The 25,436-nt window shown below is 46.7% G+C and overlaps 1 protein-coding gene across 1 annotated transcript in view; it reads right to left on the reverse strand.

Moving 5' to 3' along the window:
* The window catches only part of ERICH6B (glutamate rich 6B), a 25,915-nt gene extending 4,362 nt beyond the window's left edge, over window positions 1–21,553 (reverse strand). Inside the window, exons 1-10 of the mRNA XM_014965735.1 lie at window positions 21,193–21,553; window positions 12,870–13,001; window positions 9,135–9,188; window positions 8,430–8,485; window positions 6,552–6,704; window positions 4,587–4,688; window positions 4,236–4,393; window positions 2,661–2,725; window positions 1,940–2,085; window positions 4–92 (exon numbers count right to left, since the gene is read on the reverse strand). Of these exons, the coding sequence (XP_014821221.1) occupies window positions 4–92; window positions 1,940–2,085; window positions 2,661–2,725; window positions 4,236–4,393; window positions 4,587–4,688; window positions 6,552–6,704; window positions 8,430–8,485; window positions 9,135–9,188; window positions 12,870–13,001; window positions 21,193–21,553 (1,316 nt within the window). The remainder of the gene's footprint in view (window positions 1–3; window positions 93–1,939; window positions 2,086–2,660; window positions 2,726–4,235; window positions 4,394–4,586; window positions 4,689–6,551; window positions 6,705–8,429; window positions 8,486–9,134; window positions 9,189–12,869; window positions 13,002–21,192) is intronic.
* Window positions 21,554–25,436: the final 3,883 nt, after the last annotated feature.

Consider the following 25,436-nt stretch of genomic DNA (forward strand, 5'->3'; position numbering starts at 1 on the left):
TACTAAACCTGACCACTTCCATCTGGGAACAGGAGAAAAAAGGTCTGTCCATCAGGATAATGTCGTCTCACGGGCTCAGGAGAACGGCAGTGCTGCAGGAGCAAAACGGAGGAGGTGAGAGGCAGGCGGGGGGCTGGGGGAGGCCGTTGCAGGGATGCCTGCCCAGACATGGGGGATAGGGATGTTCTGCCCCAGGCATCCATCTTCCCACACCAGTACTCACCCCAGAGCACCGACAAGCCACACCGTCACACTCTACTCTTTCCACCTAGCCTTGTTTGTTTGCTTACTTTTTAATTAACTCATTTTAAATAACTGAGGAAAACTCATCTTCAGCTCTGTGTTTTCGCGTTTCATCTACAGAGCTCGGCTCTTCTTATTTCATGTTATTAGCTGCTCCCTGATGACATAATTTGCCAAGAGCCCTCTTTTCCATCAGACGCACAAGTAATTTATCCTGCGACATACTGACAAGCGAAATAGAAACATTTCTTTGCTAAGGGCTTAGCTCCCAGCATTACAAGGGAGCCCAGTTTAATGCTTTCTAATAGGAATAAGCAGCATTCCCGTCCGCTTCTCCGGGAAGAACGGGGAGCAGCTTGGGGAGGAGAGAAGAATGGGGAGACCTTGCTGTTCCCTTTTAACATCATCGTTAAAAGCAGCAGCCAATTCTCACGCGAAGAAAGGGACCGTGCTCAGGTTTTGCTTGTCACGGGGACCCTTCTCTCCACGTGAAGGGTCTGACTCCAACCATCACCGCAGTGCTGGTTTATTATAACCTGAAGATGCACGTTTTTGGCTCTGCAGAAGAGCTAAGAGTTACCTTCTGGTTGTAAGGGATGGAGGAGAACAAAAAAAAAAAAAAAGAAAAAAAGAAACAAGCTGACGATTTTGTCCCTGCTTTCATTTTTCAGGCTTTTTATGAGGCTAAAAAGACAGACGGTCCCAGGCAGGAGGATTTGCTACCCCTATATTTCAGGAGGGGAGAGCAGTATAACGCACTTCTATGTCGAAAATAAAAAAGCCAACAAAATCTCTGATTGTGTGGTAAATCACAGGTAATTTTCTTCCACGCCTGCAGAAACTGCAATGCTGTCTGGTTTGAGAAGGGAGAGGAGAGGCAGGGGAGGGAAGAGAGGAGCTGTGGTTTGTGGGGCTGAGCTGGCAGAGGGGTCCCATGGGGCTCCTGGCTGATGGGACAGGCCCCCAGCCTTGGCTTTCCCTGCCAGGGTCACTGGGGCATGGACAACAGGCCCTGGGGAGCCGCTTCTCATGGCAGTTGGGGTGGAGGGGACACCCTGGGGTACCCCATCCCTTGCTGGGCACAGTGGTGACATCCCTACTGATGAATTCAAGGGCACCTGGACTTTTTGTCTGTGTTGTTAAATTTTTGGGTGAGGGCTTGGCCTGGGACTGGGTGCACTCCCCCAGGTGATTCCTGTCTGAGAAGCCTGGATCTGACCCTGCTGAGCAGTTTGGATAAGGAAGCCTGATTTGGAGGGGAAGAGGGATGAATGATATGGAATTGAGTAGACCAGGGTCTAAAGCTTCAGCTGGGGTGGAGTTCACTGACCAGCATTGTTCAGCCTTCAAGCTGCAAGGGATGCTCCACAAGAAAACCCCTTTATACATGGCCACCATCCCAGTAAAACTGCAGGGACACCAGACTCAGCTTTCCACCACAGCCATGAACACCTGATTAAGTCAGTCTTCAAATAGCCACAAGCTGGAATGTCCCATCAACTTAGTGCACACCCACTGAGAATCATTTTAATGTTTCGGTGAATCAGGATCTTCTCCATATCTCTTAGGAGATACCTAAACATGCTTGACTGGAACAGCAAGACTGTCACAGGGTATGAGCAGACCCAACACTATGCAGGTCTCTACAATCCCTGCCCGAAAAGCAACAAGAAGAGACCCAACAGGCTACACTCACCTTTAAGTGCACTGCAACAAACTCACTGTCCAGCTCCAGCAGGTCTTCTGTAGGTGCTGATGTTGGTTGGTATTTTTGGAAAGGGTCGATTTTTGGCCTGACAGCGTATTCATTTTGTTTTGAGAGTCTGAACGAGATTCTGGTCACTGAAAAATGTTTTAGAAGGTTGTTGTTGAGGAGAAGGCAATGCAGCTCTGTCTCTCCAAGACTTGTGTCATGGATTATTTGCAAAGGTCTGGAGGGAGAGAGGGACTGGGGAGGTTTTGTGTCTTTTGCTTTGTTTGAGGAGAAGTAAGTGGAAAGGAAAATCTGACCTAACTAGGTAGGTTCTGTGATGCTGCAGGATGGCTCTCCTAAGAGATGTAAAGGGTCTCTTTGCTTAAAACAATGCAACATCAGGCCCATGAGCAGCTGAGAATTACTTACAGCAAAGGATAGGCTAGATATGAACTAGCAAGTGTCTTCCATACAATCTCCTACTCCTTTCAACCAGAGGAGGTATGGGTTGGAAATGATAGGCCTTGTAGGCAGGCAAATATACAGATCTGTGTTTTGAGTAACTGTGAATATCCCTGGCCACTTATAAATAGGATTAGGGCACCTTATACTAGAAGAAGGGCTGCAGTGTCTGCTGTTTCTCTAAGTGTGCTGAAGCTACCCTGTGCTTCTGGTTCCAGGTCAAGCCCAGTAATGACAGCAACTCACTAGTAAAGGTACATACGGGCAACAAATTTCATATACTGCTGAAGTATTTCCCTGTAGCTCTCAAAGGCTCCTTCATCCAACCTAAGGTCAAAAAAAGGGAAGTTAAAAATAAAATCGAATTGCTGGCTAATGACACTACCTACATAATCTAAGGGAAAAACAAGTATCATGGGATGTTATATCAGGATAGCAACCTGATGAGCAACCTGCTCTAGTGGGAGGTGTCCCTGCCCATGGCAGGGGGGTTGGAACTCAATGATCTTTAAAGTCCCTTCCAACTCTAGCCATTCTATGATTCTATGATTCACCTGAAGCAATTGCAAATGCCTGCATATGAGATCGTCACCACAAATGTTTTTTACAGCCAAAGAAGAGCTATCATTTCAGGTCTCGTGAACCATGCAGTAGAAATGTCTGTTTCCCTGCCCTTCAGTCAATAGGAGCTGCAGGTGACAGGGGAAGGCTTGGTTAGGGGCTTGCAGAGGTGAGGTGAGTCCCAGCCCTCAGGACATTGCACCCACACAGCTCATCACACATGTGGCTGAGTGCCCTGCCCAAATCCACTTGTGTGTCACGGTCCTGACTGTCACTCTGGTCTTTCAGGTCAAAACTCAGCTTGCATGGCTGGTGGGACCAAATGCTTCATGCCATGTATGCTGCTGGCCCCTTCAGAGCCAGAAGACAGACCCTACCCAAAGGTCTCAAAACCTCTCTCTACCTGGAGACCTGAGTGGCACTCAAACCTTGTAGTGTACCTCTGCAGCTGCAATTTCATTGTGGGCTGTTGCTCCCACGAAGATATGATGGCACTTTCAAGTCAGATCCCAAAGAACCAAATGGTAGGAGACAATGGGAAAACAGCAACAAAGCATGGATAACTCATGTCATGAAATCTGGTCTCTGCTCACCTTGGCAAGGCCACTGTGCCCCAGCCAGAGCCACCCGATGTGTGCCCTGGGAAAGATGTATCTCGGGGGGGGGGAGACGGAAACAGTTGTGGTGGGAAGGTGTGCAGGGGCTGTGTGATAGGATGGAGACCCCGAATGGGGTCAGATGCCTTCAGAGCCTCTTGGGAGAGAACAGTTACCCGGGGTTTTACTTGGGAAAACCTTTTGCCATCTGGGAAAGCATGTGGCTCCATCCCCCTGTCTATGGAGCTTCCTAACCTGTGAATGTCAAACCTGTAATGCCAGAATTGCTGAGATGGAGCAGCTGATGGCTGCTGAGCCCTCAGCAATAGCAGCTCCTCATGAAGCCACCTAGTGCGTTTCTAAGGGTGCTAGAGTGAAGATGCGCTGCTTGAGGACCTTCTGGCAAGTATTGCCTTGGCAGCACTGAACCATCCTGGTCCAACATTTAATGGCCCCATTTGTCCTGCCAGGGCAGGTGATACCACCTACCAGTGGTACTATCATAGGACTGACAAGAGGATACCTCAAGGCTTGTTGTTGCATGTGGGCAGCAGTGCCACAACACCACAAGCAGGTTCCCACCAGAAAAACTCCTTGGGAGCAGACTGAAAGGACCCTGGGATGGGGTCAAAAAAGCTTCCTCCCACCAGGGCCTTGGGCCAGTCTCCTTTGGTCCTTACTGCTGCAGCAGTTTCTCCTTGATGCTGTTCTTCAGGTCAGCTTGGGAAGGGTCAGCATAGGAAGTGATGTCCAGCTCTTCCTCCTCTGCTTCATCTTCGCTCATCAGGTCTTGAATAATATCATCAAACATTTCCTTATATGTCCTGCAGCAAAAGAGCTGTGGGGTCCAGCACCCATCAGGAGCAGTGGGGCTGGCATGGGGCACCTGGACAGACCAGGGACCTCCTCACCCTCCAGCTCTTCTGCCCATGTCTCTTTTCCCTTCCTCTCTGGTGCTGCCATGGGGTGGTCTCTTTTCCCAGGAAGAAACTGATGTTACAGGCATGCTCACACAGTATGGGTACACTCACATTTTCCTGGGGTTGTTCCTTCAGATCCATCACTGTTGGGACTGGCTTTTCAGGAGTGCTGCAAAAGGTACACATGACAGCCTCCTCTGTCCAGGTGGTCTCCTCAAAAGACAATGGAAATTCAGCATCAGCTTCATTATTTTTAAAAAAAAAAAAAGGGCTTAAGTCTAGGCTGTTCCTGTAAAGGTAACCAAACTCATTGCATTTAGCATAACACCAGAATTTCTTATTACATATGTATATAATGTCAGGTTATGTTTAATTATCTGTGCTCACAAATAAATGCAGTTGGCATGAGCTCAGTGGAAAGTTCTAGTTGTTTTTCATGTGAAAATGTGAACAACTTGTTAATCTGGCCTTCTTTTAACATCCTGCGAAGCACTGAAAAAGTGAAAAGAAAAAGAAAAAAAAAAGGCTTAAAACTTTCAACTTTTAAAACAAGTTTTAAAAAGCAGCTCCTGTCTCTTCTTTAAAAACAAAACCCGGAGAAACTACATTAAAAGTCAAGAAGCGCTCAGTTTTTAAGGCAACCTTGATATGGAGAAACTTCAAGGGTAATGAGAACGTTTGCATTTTCAAAAGGAAAAAACATGCGCTTGCAAAGCATTTATGGTGGAAACATTCACGACTAGCTCTCCTCTTCCTGATAATGGCTCAAAAATGGCTTAAGTCTGGTTTAGCTTTGAAGGCCTTTTTCCTCTCTGTAGTATTTATAATAGCCATCCTGATGCCTTCTACCATGAGCAATGTCACCTAAAGCCAGCCCATCTAGCCCCAGGTTGCTTTCCAGGTGGGTATTCTTCCATCAGCTATCTGCGGTCCAGGGGCTGGGTGGGCTGGCCAACAGCACAAACCCTAGCCTCCCAGAGCTGCACAGATGTGTGCACCAAGCTGGTGTGGTTCACCAGCAGTGGGCTGGCACTGGGCACACCACCCAGCCATCCCAGCCTCAAAAACCTTGCCCTCAAGCAAACCAAGGGTGAGGGCACAGCTAAAACCCTCAGCCCTGCTGGAGGAACCCCTGGTACTGGCCAGTCCCCAGCTTCAGTCCCTGAAACGGGCAGCAGCGTGGCCATCAAATGGCTGGGGTGGAAATAGAGACTTCTGCCTTTGTGTTTAAGGTGGATGAGAGACTTCCTTATTCAGATGAGGAGGGGGTTGATGGCTGCAGGATCAGTGGGTCTGCCACTGCTCTTCTCTTGAATTCCTGTTTTGCTTTGTGAAACCAGTAGGGTTTTTTCACACACACTCACCTTTTTTTTTCTGCCAGGAGACACAGTTCTTCCCACAGCTCACGAGACACTTTGTGCCTGAGTCACCAATGCCTGCTTTTTCTCTTGTGTCATCAAATGGGTCCCGTTTTTCTGATGGTCAAGCTTAAGTCTCTTAAAGAGGAGAACCTCTGCCCTTTGGAGCAATTTTTGCTTCGTTATCAAAGAAGAGAGACTAACTCCTTTTCTCCCCTTGCAGCTGCAGGAATGTCAAACTTCCCCCGCAGAGCATTTTTCTGGGAGCTGCCTGCCTTTTCTGGAAGGCATCTCGCCAGAGAGCTGGCAAATCCCTCATTGCCTGGCTCTAAACAAAGCGACAAGAAATTACCAAGGCCAGGGAGGAGAGGGAAACATGCTCCACGTGACCCCACAGCAATGGGGTGCACCACCAGACAGCCACAAGGAACCCTCCACCACAGCTGTTCACTTTCTCACCCGTTTTTCCCCTACTTGAATTAATTCTGTCCTCGCTTTCAGTGTTGCCCAGCCTACATATAGCAGCAGCAACTCTTCAGCCTCTTCCCCCAAATGGAGATGCCCCCAGCAGAAAGAAGCACCCCTCCTTCTTGCTCCCCAGCACCCATTCCCCCACTGGGCATGGTTGCAAGGTGAGGTGAAAAAAGAATACCACTGAAAAAGTGCTCATCGCTGGTAATTTCTGGTTTCTTGTCCTAATTGACCAGCTGGGTCTCACCTTGCCTGAGCAGAGGGAAGTCTCCGTCTCATCATCCTTGTGCTCTCCTCCCGTAGACAGCAGCTCCTTGTCCAACTCTGGCCTTGGACTCCCTTGGGCAAGCTCAACAGGCTCCCATGCATCTTTTTCTAAGGAAGAGTTGCCAGTTAGCTCCTATTCGTTCAAAGGGAGATCGCACAACTTTGTGTGCAGAGGTTTTCTCAGAGAAAGGTTTTTGCCATCCATTACTTCCCCCTCCTTTCCTGGGGCCCCAGGACTACTGCATGCCTCTTTGTGCCAAGATCCAGCTTCAGCAGGAGAAAGGGCCACCATAGGGCCTCCTGCTGGTCCTGTCCAGCCTAGTGGAGGGGCAGACAGACATCCCAGCAGGTACCATTACCCTCCCCATCTATTTGTGCAAGGGGAAAGGGAGACATGCTGGTTAAGCACAACGTCATCCATCTCCAAAAGCACCAACTGATCTCCAGTGACACCCCAAGAGCTTGGGAAACTACATTTCTTCCCTCTCCTTGGGACCTGGCACTTCAAATTTGAGAGGGAAAGCTGCTGAATTAGCCTATGCTTTTGAAACATTCATAAATAATCTCAAAATAGGAGTAAGCAGGGAGGGGAGAAGTTTGCAGATGATATTCAGGGTGGTTGAGGCAAAGGGCTGACTGAGAAGAGTTGCAGAAAGACCCTCGTGGCACTGAATAAAAGGGTAATAAAATCACAGATGAAATCTGATGTAGATAAATGTAAAGTGATGCACACGGGAAAAGACAATCCTAGCTTTACATACAAAATAATGGGCTCTGAGCTGGCTATTTCCACTTGGGAGCGAAATCTTCAGGTTATAATAGATAGCTCTATGCAAATGTCAGCTCAACGCTCAGTAGCAATCAAAAAAGCAAACAGAAAGCTAAGAATTATTAGGCAAGGAGGAGATAGCAAACCAGAGGAAATCTTTATGCCGCTGTATAAATCCGTGGGCTTCCATCTCTTGAATGCTATTGTGCAGTCCTGATTCACCAATCTCAAATATGATATAGAGGAAATAGAAAAGTTACAGAGGAAGACAATTGAAGATGATCAAAGACATAAAAGGGCCTCCATTCAGGGAAAGACTGAATAGATTAAGACTTTTTATCTTGGAAGAAAAAAATGACTGAAGAAGAAATATGACCGAGTTTTGGGATAGGAAGAGTGGCATGACCGGGGAACAGCTGTTCACAGTATTCAGTGCTCTTCAAAGGAAGAGAGCGATCATCAAAGAAAACTATCAAGTGACAAGTTCAAAACAAACAAAAGAGATTTTTAGCTGTGGCACTCCTTGCCATAAGGTACAGTGGATATTTAAAGTTTTCATTAGTTCAATAGGGTGTAAACTAATCTATGGAAGCATCCATCAAGGGCTATTAAATGCAAAGATGGTATCTACAGTTCAGGAGGTTCCCAAGTCACAGACCACTAGGGGAATGGAGAGTATTCTGGGAAGTGTAAGCAAATGTTTGGTCTATTTTTGTATTGCTTCCTGAGTATCTGCTGGCTCTTGCCCAGGGCAGGATGCTGGGCCAAGTGCACTTTGGGGCTGATCCTTTACAGTCATCCTTACGCCCTGTGTTTCACACCAGGCCATCTCTCCCACTAAAACAAAACAGTTTAAATGTAGCCTGAGGTGTCTGGTGCTGCTGCCTGTCACTGTTTCAGACACAGCCCCCTTTGTCCCAGAGATAGAGCTTTTCAAGCTGAACACACCAGGCATGATTTTCAGCTCAAAACCCCCACCACCAGGACCTACAGGCAGGTGCATCCCCTTTTCCTTTAGCTCCCCAAATGAAAGCCTCCATAACCCAAGCACTTCCGAGCACGGACCCCTTCTCATGGGATGCCCCTCACCGTGGAAGACAAAGAGGTGACCTCTGTAGGTCCTGGTGGGACCCAGACCTTAGTGACTGAGGGAAAGCACCAAGCCACTGACATAAGGCAAAAGGCACACCCTGCAGAAACCTGGCTCACACTATCTCCTCCCATCATCAGGTCTGGGGCCTGAGGAAGCCTGTCTAGTCTGCCTGTGCTGCATGGACAAGTCTTCTTTCCAGGTCCTCAGTTGGAGGCCCAGCCACTCTGAAATGCACCAAGGATAACCAGGGGATGCACCTTGTGCTACGTGCAGACCTCTAATGTGCATCTCAGCGTGCTGTGGAAACATGATCAGGTGGTGGCTGGGTCTCAGAACAAGGGTGTTTTATTGCAGTCAGCTCACCTTCCCCCAGCAAGACCTGGATCATCTTGGTTTTTATCATTCCAAGGCATTATTGAAAGAAAGTGGCTCTGGTTCTGCTTATGATGAATGGTTATGAACGAGGGGAGAGCAAAAAAAAAAATAGGAAATGTACAACAGTGTCTTGGGCAGTCAGTCCAAATTTGAGTGATTCACTCAGATTTTCCCCATGTAAATTAAAAACAAACACTTGGATGCTCTGACGACACAATAAATAAGTGTCTCTTCTGGCTGAAAACTCGCCACCTTAACGACAGGGACGTTTGTGTCCCTGTGCACTTTTCCAAGATTGCCTTAAAAGCCATGCCTTGGCTGTTTACCAGCCATCTGATGGATACAAACGAGGAGCCTCTCGCTTTGCACCTCCTTTCCAGCTAGAAATGAGAATGAGGGATAGTGGCCGTTATAAGGTAATCGCACCCCGGGGGGAAATTCCTGAGCTCAAGTATCTCTGTTCCCCAGATCGGGCTAATCTCCTTGCCCTCGGCTGGCCATTGGCAAAGCTTGTCAAGCCAAGCTGGCTTGTCACTCTCAGCTTTCAGGAGCCTGCCCCATTTCTGGGGGCTGCTGCATCGCCCAGGCTGCCTCGTGTTGCGATCGCGTGCTCAGTAACGTGGAGGGGAGGCTTATTTTTCTGAAAACCTACCATCTTCACCTATAAAGCCAAATTTAAAGTGAGCGCAAGGCCAAGTTCTATTCTTATTGACACCTGTGCTATTTTGCAGCGGCTCTGGAGGAGTAATGATGATACACATTGAAACAGGAGGACAATCAGACACCTGTCCGGTCGATTGATCTCCAGGAAAGGGAGCACAAAAAGCTCCATTACACACACCGAAGCAAATAATACGATAGTGATTGCTATGAGAGGAAAAAAAAAACCAACCCACCCACATTTCTTGGCCCTCGGTTTCCATTAGGAAGGAGTCCCTGCTGTGTTTGGCTCTGTAGGATAAGGAGGAAGACGGGAGTCTTGAAAGTAGAGTGTGAACCTCAAGTGGGGCAGGGAAGGAAACTCCAGCTCCTGGCTGCAACCTGGGGAAATGAGGTGGCTTCATCCTCCTCTTCCTCTCTGTTTTGTCTTCATCTTTGTCCTCCTCCTCCTCTTTCTCCTCCTTCTCCTCCTCTTCCTTTTCTTCTTCTTCCTCTTTTTTCCTGTTCCTCTTCCTCCCCTCTTGTGGCTGCACCTCTCACCTGCTCCTCCTCCTCCTTGGGGCTCCCCACCCATCAGCAGACGAGGGTCCCGCCATTTCCAGGGTGCCCCCCCAGCACCACAGCCAAGCCACCCATCCCACTGGTGCTGGTGGGAGGTTTTGGCCACAAAAAGGCACAATCCAGGTGCCCTATGCTTCATGCACGGGTTGCTGGCCCAGCATCACTGGTGAAGGTTCCTCGCTCCTGCGATGGCCTTATTTTAATGCATTTGTGCTGAATAATACATATTTCTTGTGAAGAAAGGCGGGTGTTTCTGTGCAGGGGGAACTTGGCAGCTCTGAATACTGAGCAGCAGTTTCCTCAAAGCAGTAGGATTCAACCGGGTAATCAACCTTATTAGCATTAAAAGGAACTGTCTAAATGTCAAGCCAGGTCCAATAAATAAGCACTAACACATTTAGAAATGGCTTAGAAAGGGGAATTAAAAGTTTTGCTGCTAATTATGTTTCTTATTTTGGATTTCTGTCAAATCTAGCTCTTCCATTCAAATGAGACAATCGTTTCCTGCCAAGATGGAGATGAAGTGGCCTGAAAGTTGAGGATGGGCAAAGCCGTTCATATGTAACAGGGAGATAATGGGGACCTCAGCCCCTCTCACAAGCCCTTGGGAGCACTGTAAGGATAGGGTCAGCAGACCCTTCTGTCAGGTACCCTCCAGCCTCCTGTTACAGCATGTCCCAGCTCCTCCGATAGCTCTCAATCCCACCAAAACTGGGAAACACCAGGAAATGTTGCACCTTTTTGTAGGTCAAAGCTTCCTCTCTGGCTGAGAAGTATCAGAGTGGTGGTGGTGAGCCCCAAAATCCTGTGTTTGAAAGGTCTTCTGAAAAATCACGTCGTAGGATGATGTTTTATGGGCAGCAGCCTGCATACTGTACTGCAGGACTTGGTCCTTGGCTCAAAGCTGGGGAAAGCACCACCAGAGGGATATCATTTGGGCTAGGGGGAAAGGGAGGGCGGTGGGGCAGGGAGGTGGGATGGTTGGATCCCTGCAGTGGCAGCGGGGAGGTCCGGGTCTTGGCCGTAAGAGGACAAGGGAGGGGAGGATGGGTTTCCTCTGGTGAGCTGAAGGCATGCAGCGTGCTGCCCAGGAGGTGGGCAAGCAGAGGCAGGGAGTGCAGCTTGCAAGTTTTATAAGCAGGTTCAGAAATCAGTGCCGGTTTTTACAACCAGCCCTGCTCCTCTGGACCCAGCCACCTCCAGCGCTGCCTGAATGGAAGCAGCTCGCCCACGCCGGGTGCTTTGATGCGGTAATGACATATAACTGATACTGATGGCAAAGGCTAATCCACTCTGCCCCTTAATGTCCCCAGTCAATCATGCAATATTCTGTTATTGGAAAAACTCATTTTTGCCCCTCCGATGGTAATCAGTGTATGCCCTGAAGCACAAGGCTTGATAGCCTGTGTAATTTGCAACCTAGCTAAGTGTAACTGCAGATGTTAATCCTATTTATACAAATGCCTGACAAGCAAAAGTAGGGATGGAGGGACGAGCTGCAGGGCGGGGCAAAGAGTAGAGCTGGGTTTCCAGGAATTCTCCTCCTGCAGATTTCAAGCTGCTGCACCCCAGTGATGGGAGATCGAGAGGTTTGAGGTGGGTAAAGGGGAGGTAGCACAGGCAGAGACTCTGCAGTTGTGCCCCTCCATTTGCCCAGAGTCTGTTCTGGGTATCTAGTATTCTGGTATCTAGTGCTGGAGGAGACTTCATCATGAAGCATGTCCCCTTCTCTGGGCAGGCACTCTCTACCTAACAAACATGTGTCAAAACTTATTGTGAAAATAAAAAACTAAAAAAAAGGCAAAAAAAAAAAGGCAAAAAAGCAAGAATCACTTATTTCTGCCCTTTCCCCTCTTCTCCCCAGAATGAGCACTTTTTATCCCAAAGAGAAAGGAAGTGCTGTGCAGTCTCAGGTCTTTCTTTTACAGCCTGATTCCTTGGAGGACTGCAGATATCCAGACAGAAGTAGAAAAGAGGACTTATCCTCTCTGCACTATTTTGTCAGCAAGCTTTCAATGGACAACCAGGAGTGTTGTCTTGCCAAACCTACCTCCTCTGCTCTCCGGAATCAGTTGCTCTTTACTTTGTGGTTTTCATTTTGTAATTTTGCTAGATTTCTTCTCCGCTTAAGTTTTGCTTCTAGTTCATATCCACCTCCCTTTTCAATGTCTCTCCTTCTGTTTTTCCACCTTTCCCTCAGCTCTGCCTCTCTCCTAATCCCTATTCTTGTTTCTCTCTCTTCCTTGGGGTCTGTCCTCAGTTTTTTATTCATATCCCCACAACTATCGATATTTTTCCCTTTTCTAATCTTCTAGTTCTTGCCCTCTTTCTCAGATTTCCAGTTTTCCTTCTTTAATCCCTTTTCCCACTGTTTTTTCTACAAACCACAGGTTTTTCTTGCCTCCTACACCCTCTGACATCCCATGACCACCCAGCTGAGACGTGGAAGAACCAAAATCCCCTGAAATTGAGGAGGAACACCATTGGAGGAAGAGGGCTGCAACCCTTAGGTTTAAGGATGGTGCTCCCAGGCATCCACTTGGCCCTTTTCTAGAGGCTAAGTCTAGTATTCTGATGAAAATGCTTCCACTCACATTTCCCTCCTCATTTTTATTCTGGCCCTGGATGGCTAGACAGGATCACTTGTCCTCCATGGCCACAAAACAGTGCTAATCTCTGATACATGGCAGCATAAAGGAGGACTTCAAAAGCTTTGGTCATTCTTATGAACAAAATGATCTTTAGTTTAGCCTGTGATTTTCAAAGGATGGCAGATGGGCACCTAGAAAACACAGATTTATCTGACAGTGGCTGTGGTTATTCCAAATACCATGTTGTACCTTGCTCACACAGTCCTGCTTGGGTATTCTCCTCTCCATCCTGGGCTGCTGCCTCTTCTTCATTTTCGGTGGCCCCTTTGCTCTCTCCAACCTCAGAGTACACCTCGCTGTGCCTGGAGAGCACCTCCACAACTGAAAGGAAGAGCAGAATCTCCTGCAGCATAAGGATGCAGTGCCAAAACTGCCTCTGCACCATCCCAGCCTCTGATGGGTGCCAGGAGGGACCACCATCCCCCTCCACGGCCAGATTGGGTGGAGGAGGGTGATGGGCCAGCTGAGCATGCAAACACCTTACCTGGGTTGTTTGAAGAGGGTGTCTCATGGGTCAGGAGATGCGTGTGAGCTGAAACAAGACCCAAGGTCATCCCCGTCAGTGAAGTGCCCGAATTAGGAGCCTAATATCATCAACAGCAAGGAACAGAGGAGTAGGCACTTATCTCGGGGTATGTGAGATGGGGACCCAGCTCTCTAGTTACTCCTAAAATGGCAGGAAAAGGCATTTCCTCGCCTTGCCAGGGTATACAATGAGACATAAACAAGTTGATTAACATATTCTGGGTGAACTGTTCCCTGAAGCAACACTGAGTTTCTCTACTCGGCTTCTCAGTAGAGAAAATACCCTCTTAATTGCCTGGCACAGGACTAAACTGTGGGAGGAAGGGATATGTATTCAGAGAGGCACTGAACCTGCTCCCATCACAGATGGGTACTCAAAGCACACTTGCTGTGTTGGTAGGTACCTGTGCCTGCAACCACTCTGCCTCTTTCACCGAGGAGAAGGAGGAAGGGAGGTCCTTGCTTTGTAACTGCAGGCAAGCCTCAGTTTCTAGGAATTCACATTGTTGGGTGAAATCTGGCCAAATAAGTCTCTTACACCTCACAGAAGAGCAAGGTTTAATGACAGCAACTCTGGGCTTCACAGGACCTGCGACCCGAGGATGACAATGGTCCCACCGGGACAGGAGGGACCCAGCGTCACAGGGACCCAGCCACCCAACAGCGTTTCCAGCCATGGATTTCCCTGACTTTGCTTCCCTTCCAACAACCCTGCAACACCCAGCTCCTGCATCCCAATGTGTTACTGCTGGCAGCACCCCTTGTCCTGCAGGATTAGAAAAATAAGACCAGCATGTCACTGGTCTTATTCCAGGATTAGCTAACCTAAACTGGACACCAAAAAAAACTCCAAGCCCAAAGCAAAGGAAAATCCATCTTCATGACTATTTAATTAAGAAAGATACCTCTGGAAACAGAGTTACAGACTACACAGAGGTTGTTGTGCTTTGTTTTCCTGCTGTTCATCTCTAGGGATGTCTTCCACTTGGGCAAGAAACACCAGAGGTGCTGAGAGCCCATACTCAGGGGCGCACGCCAGTGCTTTATCCCACCAACGCATCCTCTCTGCCTGGTTACACCAACCCTTGTTTGCTTTTTAGAGCAAGGCTGTGGCAGCTTGCCCCCTGCTGCATGTTTCCATAGCTGCTGCAGAAGCTCCAACTGTGGCCAAGAGCCCCCACTCACTGTGGTTCCAGCTGCAGAGTCTAAGGATAACAACGAGGATGGGCTGGCACAGGATGGTAATGTCTTTAATTGTATCCATTAATATAGATGGAAAAGAACAGAAGAGCATTTGGGCACATTTTCTGCTTTCTTTCAGACCTGAGAAAGAGTTGGTACAGCCAAGAACGCATTTTCCACCCCAACTGTATACTACAATTGGTCTAATAAAAATGTATTTCATTTGCCTACAAAAATCACTCTTCTGGGCACTTTACAGCCATAAAGCACGCTGTTTTCTATTCCTGGCTTCCTTTAAAAGGCCAGATCTTGCTGCTTATATCAGTGAATGCACCAGACACATGGTACAGCCAAGTGAGCACTGCTGTAGGAGTCTTCACATTATAGTTTTTTATGCTTCATCCTCCACGCAGTTAAATTGATTCTACACTCATGGTACTCCTGGGACACCCAGGCAGCTGCTTCAGGTTTTCGCCAGTTTAAGTGAGATTAGGACAGGGCCCAAGAGCTTGTGAGCTTGTGTGGCTTGTAACAGCCTACGTGTTGCAGGTGCTTTTACCTCAGTGAGCTCATATCTGTGTTTCCAGAGGACGAAGAGCAAGACTGGGATCCACAGCTGGGATGCGCGCAAAAACGATGGTTAACTGTGGGAATGGGCAAGCAAACCCAGAGGAAAACAGGCAAAACTGGTTTAGGATCTGGTTGTGATGAACATGCCAGCAGGTAGTGTTTGGTCCTTTTTGGCATCCCTGGGACCACGTGCAAAGGATGGTTTGGTCAAAAAAGGTGTATTAAAACCAGAACCTTAATGCTGCTCAGCTTGGTCTTCTGTGAGCTTAAGGCTGCTCCTGCCACCCACAGCCTCTGAGCTCTTCTTCTCCTCTCCTATTACTGAAACAGCCTAAACATCATGTTTTAGTTATAAAGTGAGTTTAGTGGATGGAAGGGTGGGAGGGGAAGGGGGATTAAATTTACTGCTTCAGTGACTACAGATCTGAAATAAATCTCCGATTCAATGATAGATCAATAACACCAAGATTGGGTTTAAATTATTAATAAACTATGAGAAACGAGGATAATTATTCTATGAGTCACAGCTCTCTAATGCACTGCACATTTTTTCCCCGAGACATCTGCATTGAAGCAAGACCTGCCTATCTTTTGGCAGAAAGCTGTAGCCAAGAAGTTAATGCTTTTTGTTTTGCTAGCTAAGCATTTCATAAACCCTTGTGGCTGAGACAGCCCAGTGACAATGTTGTGATTCTCTCACAGAGATGAGATGCCCTAAAACATTTAGGTGTCTAATGTGCCCCTGGACATCAGTGTGACTTTGGCCCTCGAACGTACTTCTGAACCTGGATGGCTGGAGGTGGAGGAGTTGCATTAGCCTAAAAAGAGATGCTTGAAAATTGACCTTGGATGGTTGCAGGGACCCATCTTGCTGATGGCAACAAGGAAGGACAACCTCAGGACTGCTGGAGGCAGAGAGGGATGGGAAGTACAGTTTTTGCCCATTGCTGGTAGACTGCAATGATAGTGCTGTCAAAACACTCGTGAACTTCAAGTGAAGTTCACTTCACTTCTGTTTTTGGGCAAAAAGAGAAGGATCCATCAGCCCGAGGAGGCCTATTAAAATCAAGATGCTGAAAACTAGAAAATTTCTAGTTTCTCCTTTGTGACCACCTCTGTTGACTGAGACAACACAGTGTGGGCTGGAGATGATGAGCACCTCTGGGCATCCTCCCACTTCAGCAGGTGTCATCCCTTGGCTCCAGCAACATGGCTTGGGGTGGTGATGGAGAGCAAGTCTCAATTCAAGGGGCAGCTCACTGCAAAATCAGCTCATCCCTGCACCTTGACAGAGCGAGCTGGAGTCATGCAGGCTCAGAGCCCTCTGGCTGATCCTAATCAGCTGCTGAGCCATCATGTGAGGTGCTGAGCATGGCCCTGGCTTACTCCTGGGCTCTCACTGGTGTGTGACCGGCTCTGTGTAGGGGACTGAGAGTTTTTGGCTGTTTCTAGGTGAAACCCCTAATAATGTGGGAAGTGAAACAAAGCTGGGTCTAAGGAAAATTGCCATAAGGCATTTTGTACCACAATAATAAGAGAAGAAACAGAACTTAGGGTCTTGGTAATGAGAAGTATTTATCCTTGTCAAAGTGCTTCAATTGAATCTCTTCTGCCAAACAAAACCTACTTTGTGAGTTGTTTTTTTTTTCTTCTAGTAAACTGATGCCAAAAGCCACTTTTTTTTAAAAAAAACCTCTATGATTCTGAGTACTTGGGATGTCAGACAGAGCTGCTTTAAAGGAACTCACCTTCCTCCCTGGCAGCCAGGGACTCATTTGAATAGCTCCACTTCGTCTGGGTCATCGCCTCCTTGATGTCATGCGTTCTCTCGGCAGGATAGCCATCTACACACCATCTGAAAAGAGGTGACACTGGGTAGGATGGTTCATGGCCAAGGAGGGGAAAAGAGCTGTGGGGTTGAGGAGCAGGCAAGGTTTCCCAGCTGTTTCCAGTGATTCTTGGTGACATGATTTTGGGCAGTGAACACCAGCCACCTTAAATGATTTCTGGCTCAGAAGATGTGAAAGTTAAGTCTTGCAGCATGTGGAGGGGAGAGATGTACTCGCAGAGCTAAGGGCAGCAGAGTGCAGAGGGGTAAATGGGGCTTTTCAGACCCCTCTCACTCTCTGTTTTCATCTGCAGTTGTTTGGCAGGGTATGAAATCATTCTCAGCCTACAACACGGAGTATCGAGGTGTCCAGCTGCTTCTATCTCTGTAACACAGGGAGAATTTTTTTGATCGCCCTTGTGATATACTAATTTAAAGATGCCGGTGGCCTTGGCAGATAAATAAAAAAAAAAAGATGCTGAATGAACCATGGTCAGGGCCTGACTTGTCCTGATTCAAGGGAAGGAGTGAAGGGCTTTTGATATTTTTTTTTTGTTTGTCTTCATTAGTAATTCAAGAAGGCCTTTACACATCACTGGTTTTTTATTAGTTGTCTACAAATTTTAAAGGATTCTGGGCACATTGCACACAAATTAATGCATCCGTAAATGAAAACCTTCGAGGAATCACTTAAGACCGATTTCCCTTGATATCACAACAGGGTTTTTACCTCAGACCGTAACATTTTCAAAATTTGGGGAATAGAGCCTGCACTCTTTCAGGCTGCAAGTTATGAATTTATAACCCTATAATGAAAAAACAACCTTTCTGTCTGTTCATGTAGCAATGCAACAGCCTTCCCTTAAACAGCTGCTTATATCCGTTTCCCTTGGTGCCAAGAGCATGTGGTATCATCTTTAAGGACAAAAGCCAAAACATCCTTCAGATATTCATACAAGGAATGTTATCAATGAGCTGAGTGCCATTTAAAGTACACTGCAGGAGAATTTGGTCTTTATTTGTCTCTTGAACGAGCGTCTCTATTCAATTTCTCTTCTCTCCCCTTCTCTCTGTCTGCAAGGAAGATTAGATATGTCTAACATTTATATCGGACAGCCGAGAGGAGTGAGCTACATCCCCGGCCGATGTAAATCCGCCTTTCTGCAGCAGCACCCGTGGCACGAAGGGTGGTATTACACTGATTTACCGTGGCTGGGGAATCAGACCTCCCTTTCCTCCCCAGCTGGAAGAGCAGCCTGCAAAATAAAAATCACACGTCGCAGCCGCTTCAAGAGATGCTGCACGGGATTTATCTATCTAACAACGACAACAACAGCAAAAATAATTATTAAAAAAAGCCTCTGCAGAGGCTGGCAGCATCGCTTTTAATACAGGAAATGCTGAGGGGCCCGAAGACAACCACTTGGACAGACATAACTTCCAGTTTATTAATAGCAAGGGGACAGCAGTGGCTGGCAGGCTGTAGATGTCTCAGGCATACTGTAATTCTCCAGTTGTTAGGTGCTCCTGCTGCTCACCCGCGTGTGGCATAAATACAGCCTAACGTGACTGAATTCTATAGAAAAATGTTACCAATTACTCTTCTTACTTGGATTCCTTCGTCTTAGAGCCAGTGGGCTGATCTGATGGGGAATCTCTTGTCGCTACTGGAGGGAACAGAAAAAGCTTTCTTTAAAAAAAAAAAAAAAAAAATCCTCTTTTTTGTGTAGAACAGCAGGGGTATTTTTCTCGCCTTGAGATTTCTTGCCATTTCATTATTTTTTATTTCAGATAAAACCTTCCCACCTTAACGAGGAACATTTTTTGCCATCGGTTTTAATGGTATAATAAATTGCAGGAGAGCGAAGAAAAAGCTCCCAAAAACGAGCCGTAAAAAAAGTTGCTGGAGACCGAGGGCAGGCTTTGCAGAGGAAGAGACAAGAGTTACAAGCTAATTTACTTTGCCCTTCCGCTCAGGTTTCATCTGTAAGCAGTTTGGGTCTCTTTATTTTACAGACTCTTTGGGTGGGCGTATTCCCACCCGTGTTTCACCGGCTCATGCCAGTGCGGCTGCACAGGGGCAATGGGGGAAGGGGACCGGGGCTGCCCCACTGTGGCACGATGCTACAAGAATGGGGAGGAAACTGAGAATTTTGGCCTGAATAAGCTTGTACAGGCAGATGAAGCACCCTGGGGAGGGGGTGTTGCCAGAGGAGACCCTTTCTCCTCCAGGTTTGCATTAATTCAGTGGCCACAGGCTGCACATGTCCCTCTGCGTGCCGAGCACAGCAGACCTGGGGTCTGTTGCAGCCCCCTCCTACAGGGTTAATTATAGGTCTCATCTCACCTCAAATGCTCTCTCAGATAAATCACTGCTTAGGCAACCTACCTCCGTGCCAACATCCTGAGTGCCGTTATTTCCAAAAAATTAGAGCAGGCAGAGGGAGAGATTTAGGGCAGACATATGCAGGAGGTAGTGGGAGAGAGGAGAGGTCCAGGGAAAGAGCGTGGACATGGAAGAATTTGGGGAAGGCAGTAGGACAGCAGAGGAGATGGCAGAAAAGAAAATGTGGAAGATGTGAAAAAAAGAGAGGCATGGCAGTAAGAGAGAGTCAGAAAAAGCATTAAATGAAGGTTACTGCTCAGATTACATAAGCCACTCTTACGAAAGACAAAAAGCAATGAGAAGAGATTGGAAAAGGCCAAAGAAGCCCTGTGAATCACTGTACTGTACAAATTCTTGAAGACATAATAACTGTTCACTGTAGGTCCCTAATGAGGCATTCCCATATTTGATTTTCCTGGGTAAACCTACTTGTGTCTAAATACTAGCCCTCTACTGAAGCAGGCTGAAAGAAACTTCATATTTCATCTGAATTTTAAATTGTGATGTGGAAATCCAACAAGCGATTGCTTGGAATATCACTGAGCGAGGTTTCTGCTTGCATTTGCTTCTAGTCACTTGTGGCTGTTTCAGCTCCTCAGCCTCTTGCGGGGGCAGATTTGTCCTCAAGGATGCAGCTCACGTGTATTTCTGCTAAGAATACTTGATTTCCACATGGAAAGCTCTTAAAAAATAAACCTTACGTGTGCAAACAGTCGATTTTTCTCATTCTTGGGAGCTGGCAAATTTGCATTGAGAAAAATGCAAAAGTGAGCACAAAACACTTCTGTTGGCCCAGCCCCAAGGAGGACCAATGCATGGATTCCCTAGGAAATTGGTAACCCTTTACTTCACGGATTAGCCTGGCTTTTTCCTACCGGCTGTGCATTTCTGGCTGTGCCAAGGCAGGCTGTGCTAGGGGCTCTCCTGGAGCAGGTGGAATGTGTGCTTATGATGTATTCAAAGAATAAATATGGGAAAAGTCCAATCTTTCCTCTAAAAACCTGATTTATACTTAGAATAAGGCCAAATTGTCCCACTCGGATCCCGGTTTGGTATCCAGTCTCTGTTGTAGAAAGTCAGAGTCTCTCTATGTAGAGAATGAGTTGCCCTTCCCCGTGGCAGCTGTGTGGTCCCTCTCCAGTGGCTTTTGATGGGACCACTTGTCCCTTCTTCAGCCACTCGCAGGGGACAGATATGACCCTGTCCTCTATACAGCCACAAGCCACATACTGGCTTGCAAGCAGAGGAGATGGGCTGTGTCACCACAGGCAGCTAGAGCCAGAATGGGACAAGTTTTTTTCCCCCTGTAATTTAGAGGGGTTTCCTTTCCATGGATTAACTACGCTTTTGTCCCTACTATCTGTCTCCAAACATTGGCTATGTTACTTAATGTGCTGTAAAATATTATTAAAAGCAGCGTACATATATATAAAAAAGGTAAATATAGCTTGTGACATCTAATAAGAGGTAATTGTCTAATATTAATTTGCTGGCATTTAGGTGCCCTGCAACAGAGCAATTCTGCTCCAGACAAAAATAAATCACCGTGTTTGGACTCTGAACACCTTGGAAAGTCAGAAGTACTGCCTAAAACAGGTGGGTGGGTTTCCTGTTTACATTCTATCCTGGGTTCATTCTGCTTCTGTTTAAATTGCTGGTAAAATCCCGTTGGTTTTTTTTTTTCCTGCTGGGGTACTTCGTCTAACACCTTGCATTTGTGATGAGCTCTCTGACAAACTCCATGGTTGGGATTCAGGTCTACGTGCTGGTGCTCCTTACCATGCTCTCACAGCTTAATACTTTTGCCTAAAACATGGTACAAACCAACCCAGCAGTCCACACAACTGCATCCCTCACTGGCAGGCAGGGAAGGAAGCAGATATTGCACCTCAAAATCCATCACCATTTTAGGTGCCCAAATATCGCACTTATATTTACCATATGCAAACAGAAATGTAGAAAAGATTGAGGACAGCTGTCTTATTCTCTCTCCTTCCCTCTAACAGATTGCTGAAAAATACCTGTTAACATCTTATCTTTCCTTGATATTTCTTCAGAGGTCTTCCAACAAACTTCTTTGCTATTTTTGCTCTGCTTTACAGGGAAGGACGAGGAGGGTCCAGGCTCTGCATCCTGGACAGGCTCTGTGCTGGCTTCCCTGGTTGTCTCTTTGTTGAAGCAAGCAAGGTTAGTCTGCTTAATATAATCTTGTATTCTCTGTTTAGTGAAGGCTTCTTTAGAAGTCGTGTATTCATTTTCCAGCCTTTTCACATTTTCCACTGTGAGAGCAGAGCTGGAATCTGATGACCCAGTCTCAGGGGGAAATATTTTGGGTTGGGACTGGTTACTGCCAGACCCTGACAGCTTCTGTCCATTAGACATATCTGCAATGCATTAAGGAGATGAGAATCTTCAGCAACAGGCAAAGTCAATTCATCATTCTGGTAACAAAGAAAGAAAGAAAAGAGAAATCCCATTAGTCATTTACTCCTGACGGGCATATTGATTGATGTAGTTAAAATGTTCACACTAAGATAACCTTATTAGATTGAAAATCACTTTCTTTTCAAGAGGATCTACTAGGCTCCAATTCAACAAAGCACTTAAACAAATACCTGATATTAAGGGCATGCCCAAGTCCCATCGGCGGGATTTGCTTAAAAAGGTTCTACCTAACACTTAAATGCTGAAGCTTAAGACAGCTAAAAAAGACGGCTTAATGCCTATCTGTCTTCAGATGGGCCCAAAGTTGAGCAACCAAATACCTCGCATCATAACATGCAATGGTACCCTTGTCCCCACTAAGGCTGTACTAAAGATTGCATCAGTGATTTTATTATTAACCCAGTTTGCTTTGGCCGTAAAACGCGGTACAGCTGAAATTTACAGTATGCAGGCTGGAACAGAGTGCACTTTATATTCATTACTAGTACTCAGACAAATTATTTTGGACATTTTATGCTACACGCTGATGAAGAAAAAAAATAAAAATGTACAGTGGAATCTATTGAATCTGTTTAATTGGACCTGCTGGTGGCCATCCGACCATGCCAATTAAATAAAGACAAACAAAAGCAGCTCTCAGAGGACTTGCAGTGAATAAACCCAGGGTAAATACCGCATGATTTTTGTTATTGCATTATTCTGTATAGTCGTGTGCCTGAAACATAAACTAGCCATAAAAAGCAACTCGCCCTCCTGTTTGCAGTATCTGGTTAATTGTGTCTGCATCTTCCTTTCATCCACTCAGCCTGTTTAATGTCAAAAGAGAATGGAGGGAAAAATAATAAGGTTAGTTTGGCAGAACTAGTGCTTTGCAACCTCCTCTTCCCCTGCCAGCCCCTCCCTACCAATTCCCATTGGGCATGATGACCCTCTGTTCTGACTGGCTGTCAGCTGTTTCCAGGTGTTTTACTGACATAGGGGGCCCAAAAACCTTCCAATGACCTCGGTGCCAGCTTTGGGGCATCCGTGGATCACCTCTGGACTACACAGCCCTCTCTGTCCACATGGGCAGAGGGGTGTCTGCCCAAGCTGGGGGACCCCACGGACACACATGGGCACTGAGGATGTGCAGGGGAGGGCTCAGTGGGACGTGGTCCTCACCCCTTCTTCCTCTGGGCTTCCCTGGTCGGGAAATTTCTGAGAACAGAGTAGGCAAATGCCAAGCAGGAACGGCACAGTACCATCCATGGTGAAGATGCTGACCAGGTGAGGTCTCGGACAACACTGTTCCTGTGGTACTCTGGCAATGGTCACCTGTTACGACTTCTTGTGTAAGAAGACCATAGATCTGAGACACGGTGGTTAGTGCATTTTAATCCACAAGGCTGACCTAGTTTAGTTTCTTAATACAAGTCTCTGACAGAGACAGCAAGTGTGGAGAACTTCCCCTCCAGCAGTGGAAAGTCATTTCAAATGGACTTTCCCATTCTCCGTGTGCCACTCCACACAAAATCATATAGCTGACCCTATGGGAATTGTACATCAGAAGGGCAAAGCCTTCAGGACAGGCAGCCTCTGGCTCTGTGCTCATATCATGCCTGCCAGGCTGAGCTTTCATGCTCATCGGGATGGTCCTACTGAGTAATATGAATTACGGCAACTTTTAGAGGACCCTCTCTTGGCACTTGGCAGATCAAAGCTGCACAGCTAACGGATCAGCAGTTTCTCCACGATTTGAAGAAATGCAGTGGTACTTGAATGTTCATGTTGAACTTTTCCAGGAAACTGAAGAGGATCAAATGAAGCATTTTATTGAATTCTAAATAGGGTTGGTTTTTTTCTGTTTGCATGCTTGCTTTCATCAAAAGAAATGTTTGAAACAAAAAGCCCATGGCAAATTAGAGGGATGAAATGCCACATTTTGTAAGTGCCAAAATTAAAGATTTCTCCTTTGGAAGTTTGCCTTCCCCCCTCCATCACGAGCCATTCTGGGATTTTGATATCAAGCCATCACATTTTTCACTTGACCTGATACATATTTTCGTTACAAAGCCCAATCTTTTTTGGTAAAATGCAAATAAACATATTGCTAATCTGGCCAGATAGGATCGCCACACAAAGAAGAGTGCTCTTGCTTTTGTAAGCTCATAGTTCACAGGGACCGGTATTAAATAGAAAAATCAGTCATATCAAAATGACAGGCTTAAAAATCTAATAGATAATGGTAAGCTGCCCATTACAATGTCACAGGAGATTGTCCACTAAGTATTCACAAACACATCTGCAGCACAGGGATGCATCTTCTCCAAAGCCATATCTGTCCCTGACATCAGAGCTCGCCATAAAAAGCAAGTGAATTCAAAGCAACATTTATTGGCTATTTCCTCTGTGAAGCTTCAATTTCTCTATAGCTCTTCTGTTCTCATAATAATATGCTGAAATCTAGTCAGAATATTTGAATCTTAGGGAAACAAAACACAGCTGAAGTAGCTGGAAGGCGAAGGGCTAGGGAGGCAATTTCCTCTGATTCATCGGGAGACAAAGGCAGAGCGATGACTGTGTTTGTGCTAATAACAGTGGAATTGCCTCCCTGGCGCTGTTACCCCTCTATTTCTTTAGCTCTTGTTGTCATGGCCCATCTCACAGCCCCTCACTCCCCCGCTCTCAGACACAGCCAGGCTGGTCGTGGTCATAGGAGGTCATGGCAGGACCTCCTGCCATCCCCATCCTGGGGCACTGCTCTGAGCTCGTTGGGGCTGGCAAACCAGGTGCCCAACCCCGCATGGGCATTCCCATCCCAGCCGCCTGCTTCACCATCAAAACCTTGCTTTCCTTAGTCTGAGCTCTCTCATCACCTCCCATTAAAAATCAAGCTGAATTCACCATTTCTATGACCATGGTCCTTGTGCTGGGGTTCCTCTATTGGGTGGTGCAAGGATGGCCTGGAAAGGATGTCTTCTGCTGAGAGTGGCTGGTGGCACCCAGCATCCCCAGCACACAGTCAGAGGTGATGTCTTCCTCATGGGATTGTTCCAGGGGAAATGGTATTATTTGCAGGGCTGTAACTCCCCAGGCAGAGGCAGAAGGCAGAGAGTGCAATGCCATCAATTGAGGATTAAACTCTGCACCGTACCACAAAATGTCAACTTAATTCCAGTCGTAAGCTCCCTGCACGTATCCCAAAAGGTGGAGGAATGCTATGCACACATAGCTAGAGAGACTTTCATACACAGACATCGCAGGGGAATTTCCACTCTGCAGTGGGCCTGGGGAGAATACTATGTAAATATGAGTTTAGTCAGCCTCTGCTTTCCTTTGCTATCTTCAAGATATTTGTGCTTGTGGAGGGAATCTTTCCCTCCAAGCAATGCCTGCTTGATCCTACAGGATTTATAATCTTCTGCTTTGTAGTCCTCTGCAACGAAAGGCATCTGGCGGTGCCTCTGCTTTGTTTAGATGTGACTTTGCAGCAGGACTATATAATGCAATATCATTTCTCAGGAGCTTTCAGATCTCCAGCCCAGGAGGGACTGAGGCTCCCAGTGAAGCCCTCACATCATTGCGGTCACCCCATTTTGCTGGCATCATGGGTGCTGTGATGCTCACAGCTACAACTAAATACCACCCACCAAGGGTGATTGGGCTGGTGGGAGTCCACACTTCCTTAAATGCTAAAGCAGCAGCTATATGTGTGTATATATGCATATACATATGTATGTATATCTCTATTTACAGATTCAAGGAGAGCAGTTGACTATTTTCCTAATATCTTTTATATATGTGTGTATACATATAACATATATTTTATATTTATACACAC

This window comes from Calidris pugnax, unplaced genomic scaffold (assembly GCF_001431845.1).
Source record: "Calidris pugnax isolate Ruff unplaced genomic scaffold, ASM143184v1 scaffold20, whole genome shotgun sequence".
Lineage (NCBI taxonomy): Eukaryota > Metazoa > Chordata > Aves > Charadriiformes > Scolopacidae > Calidris > Calidris pugnax.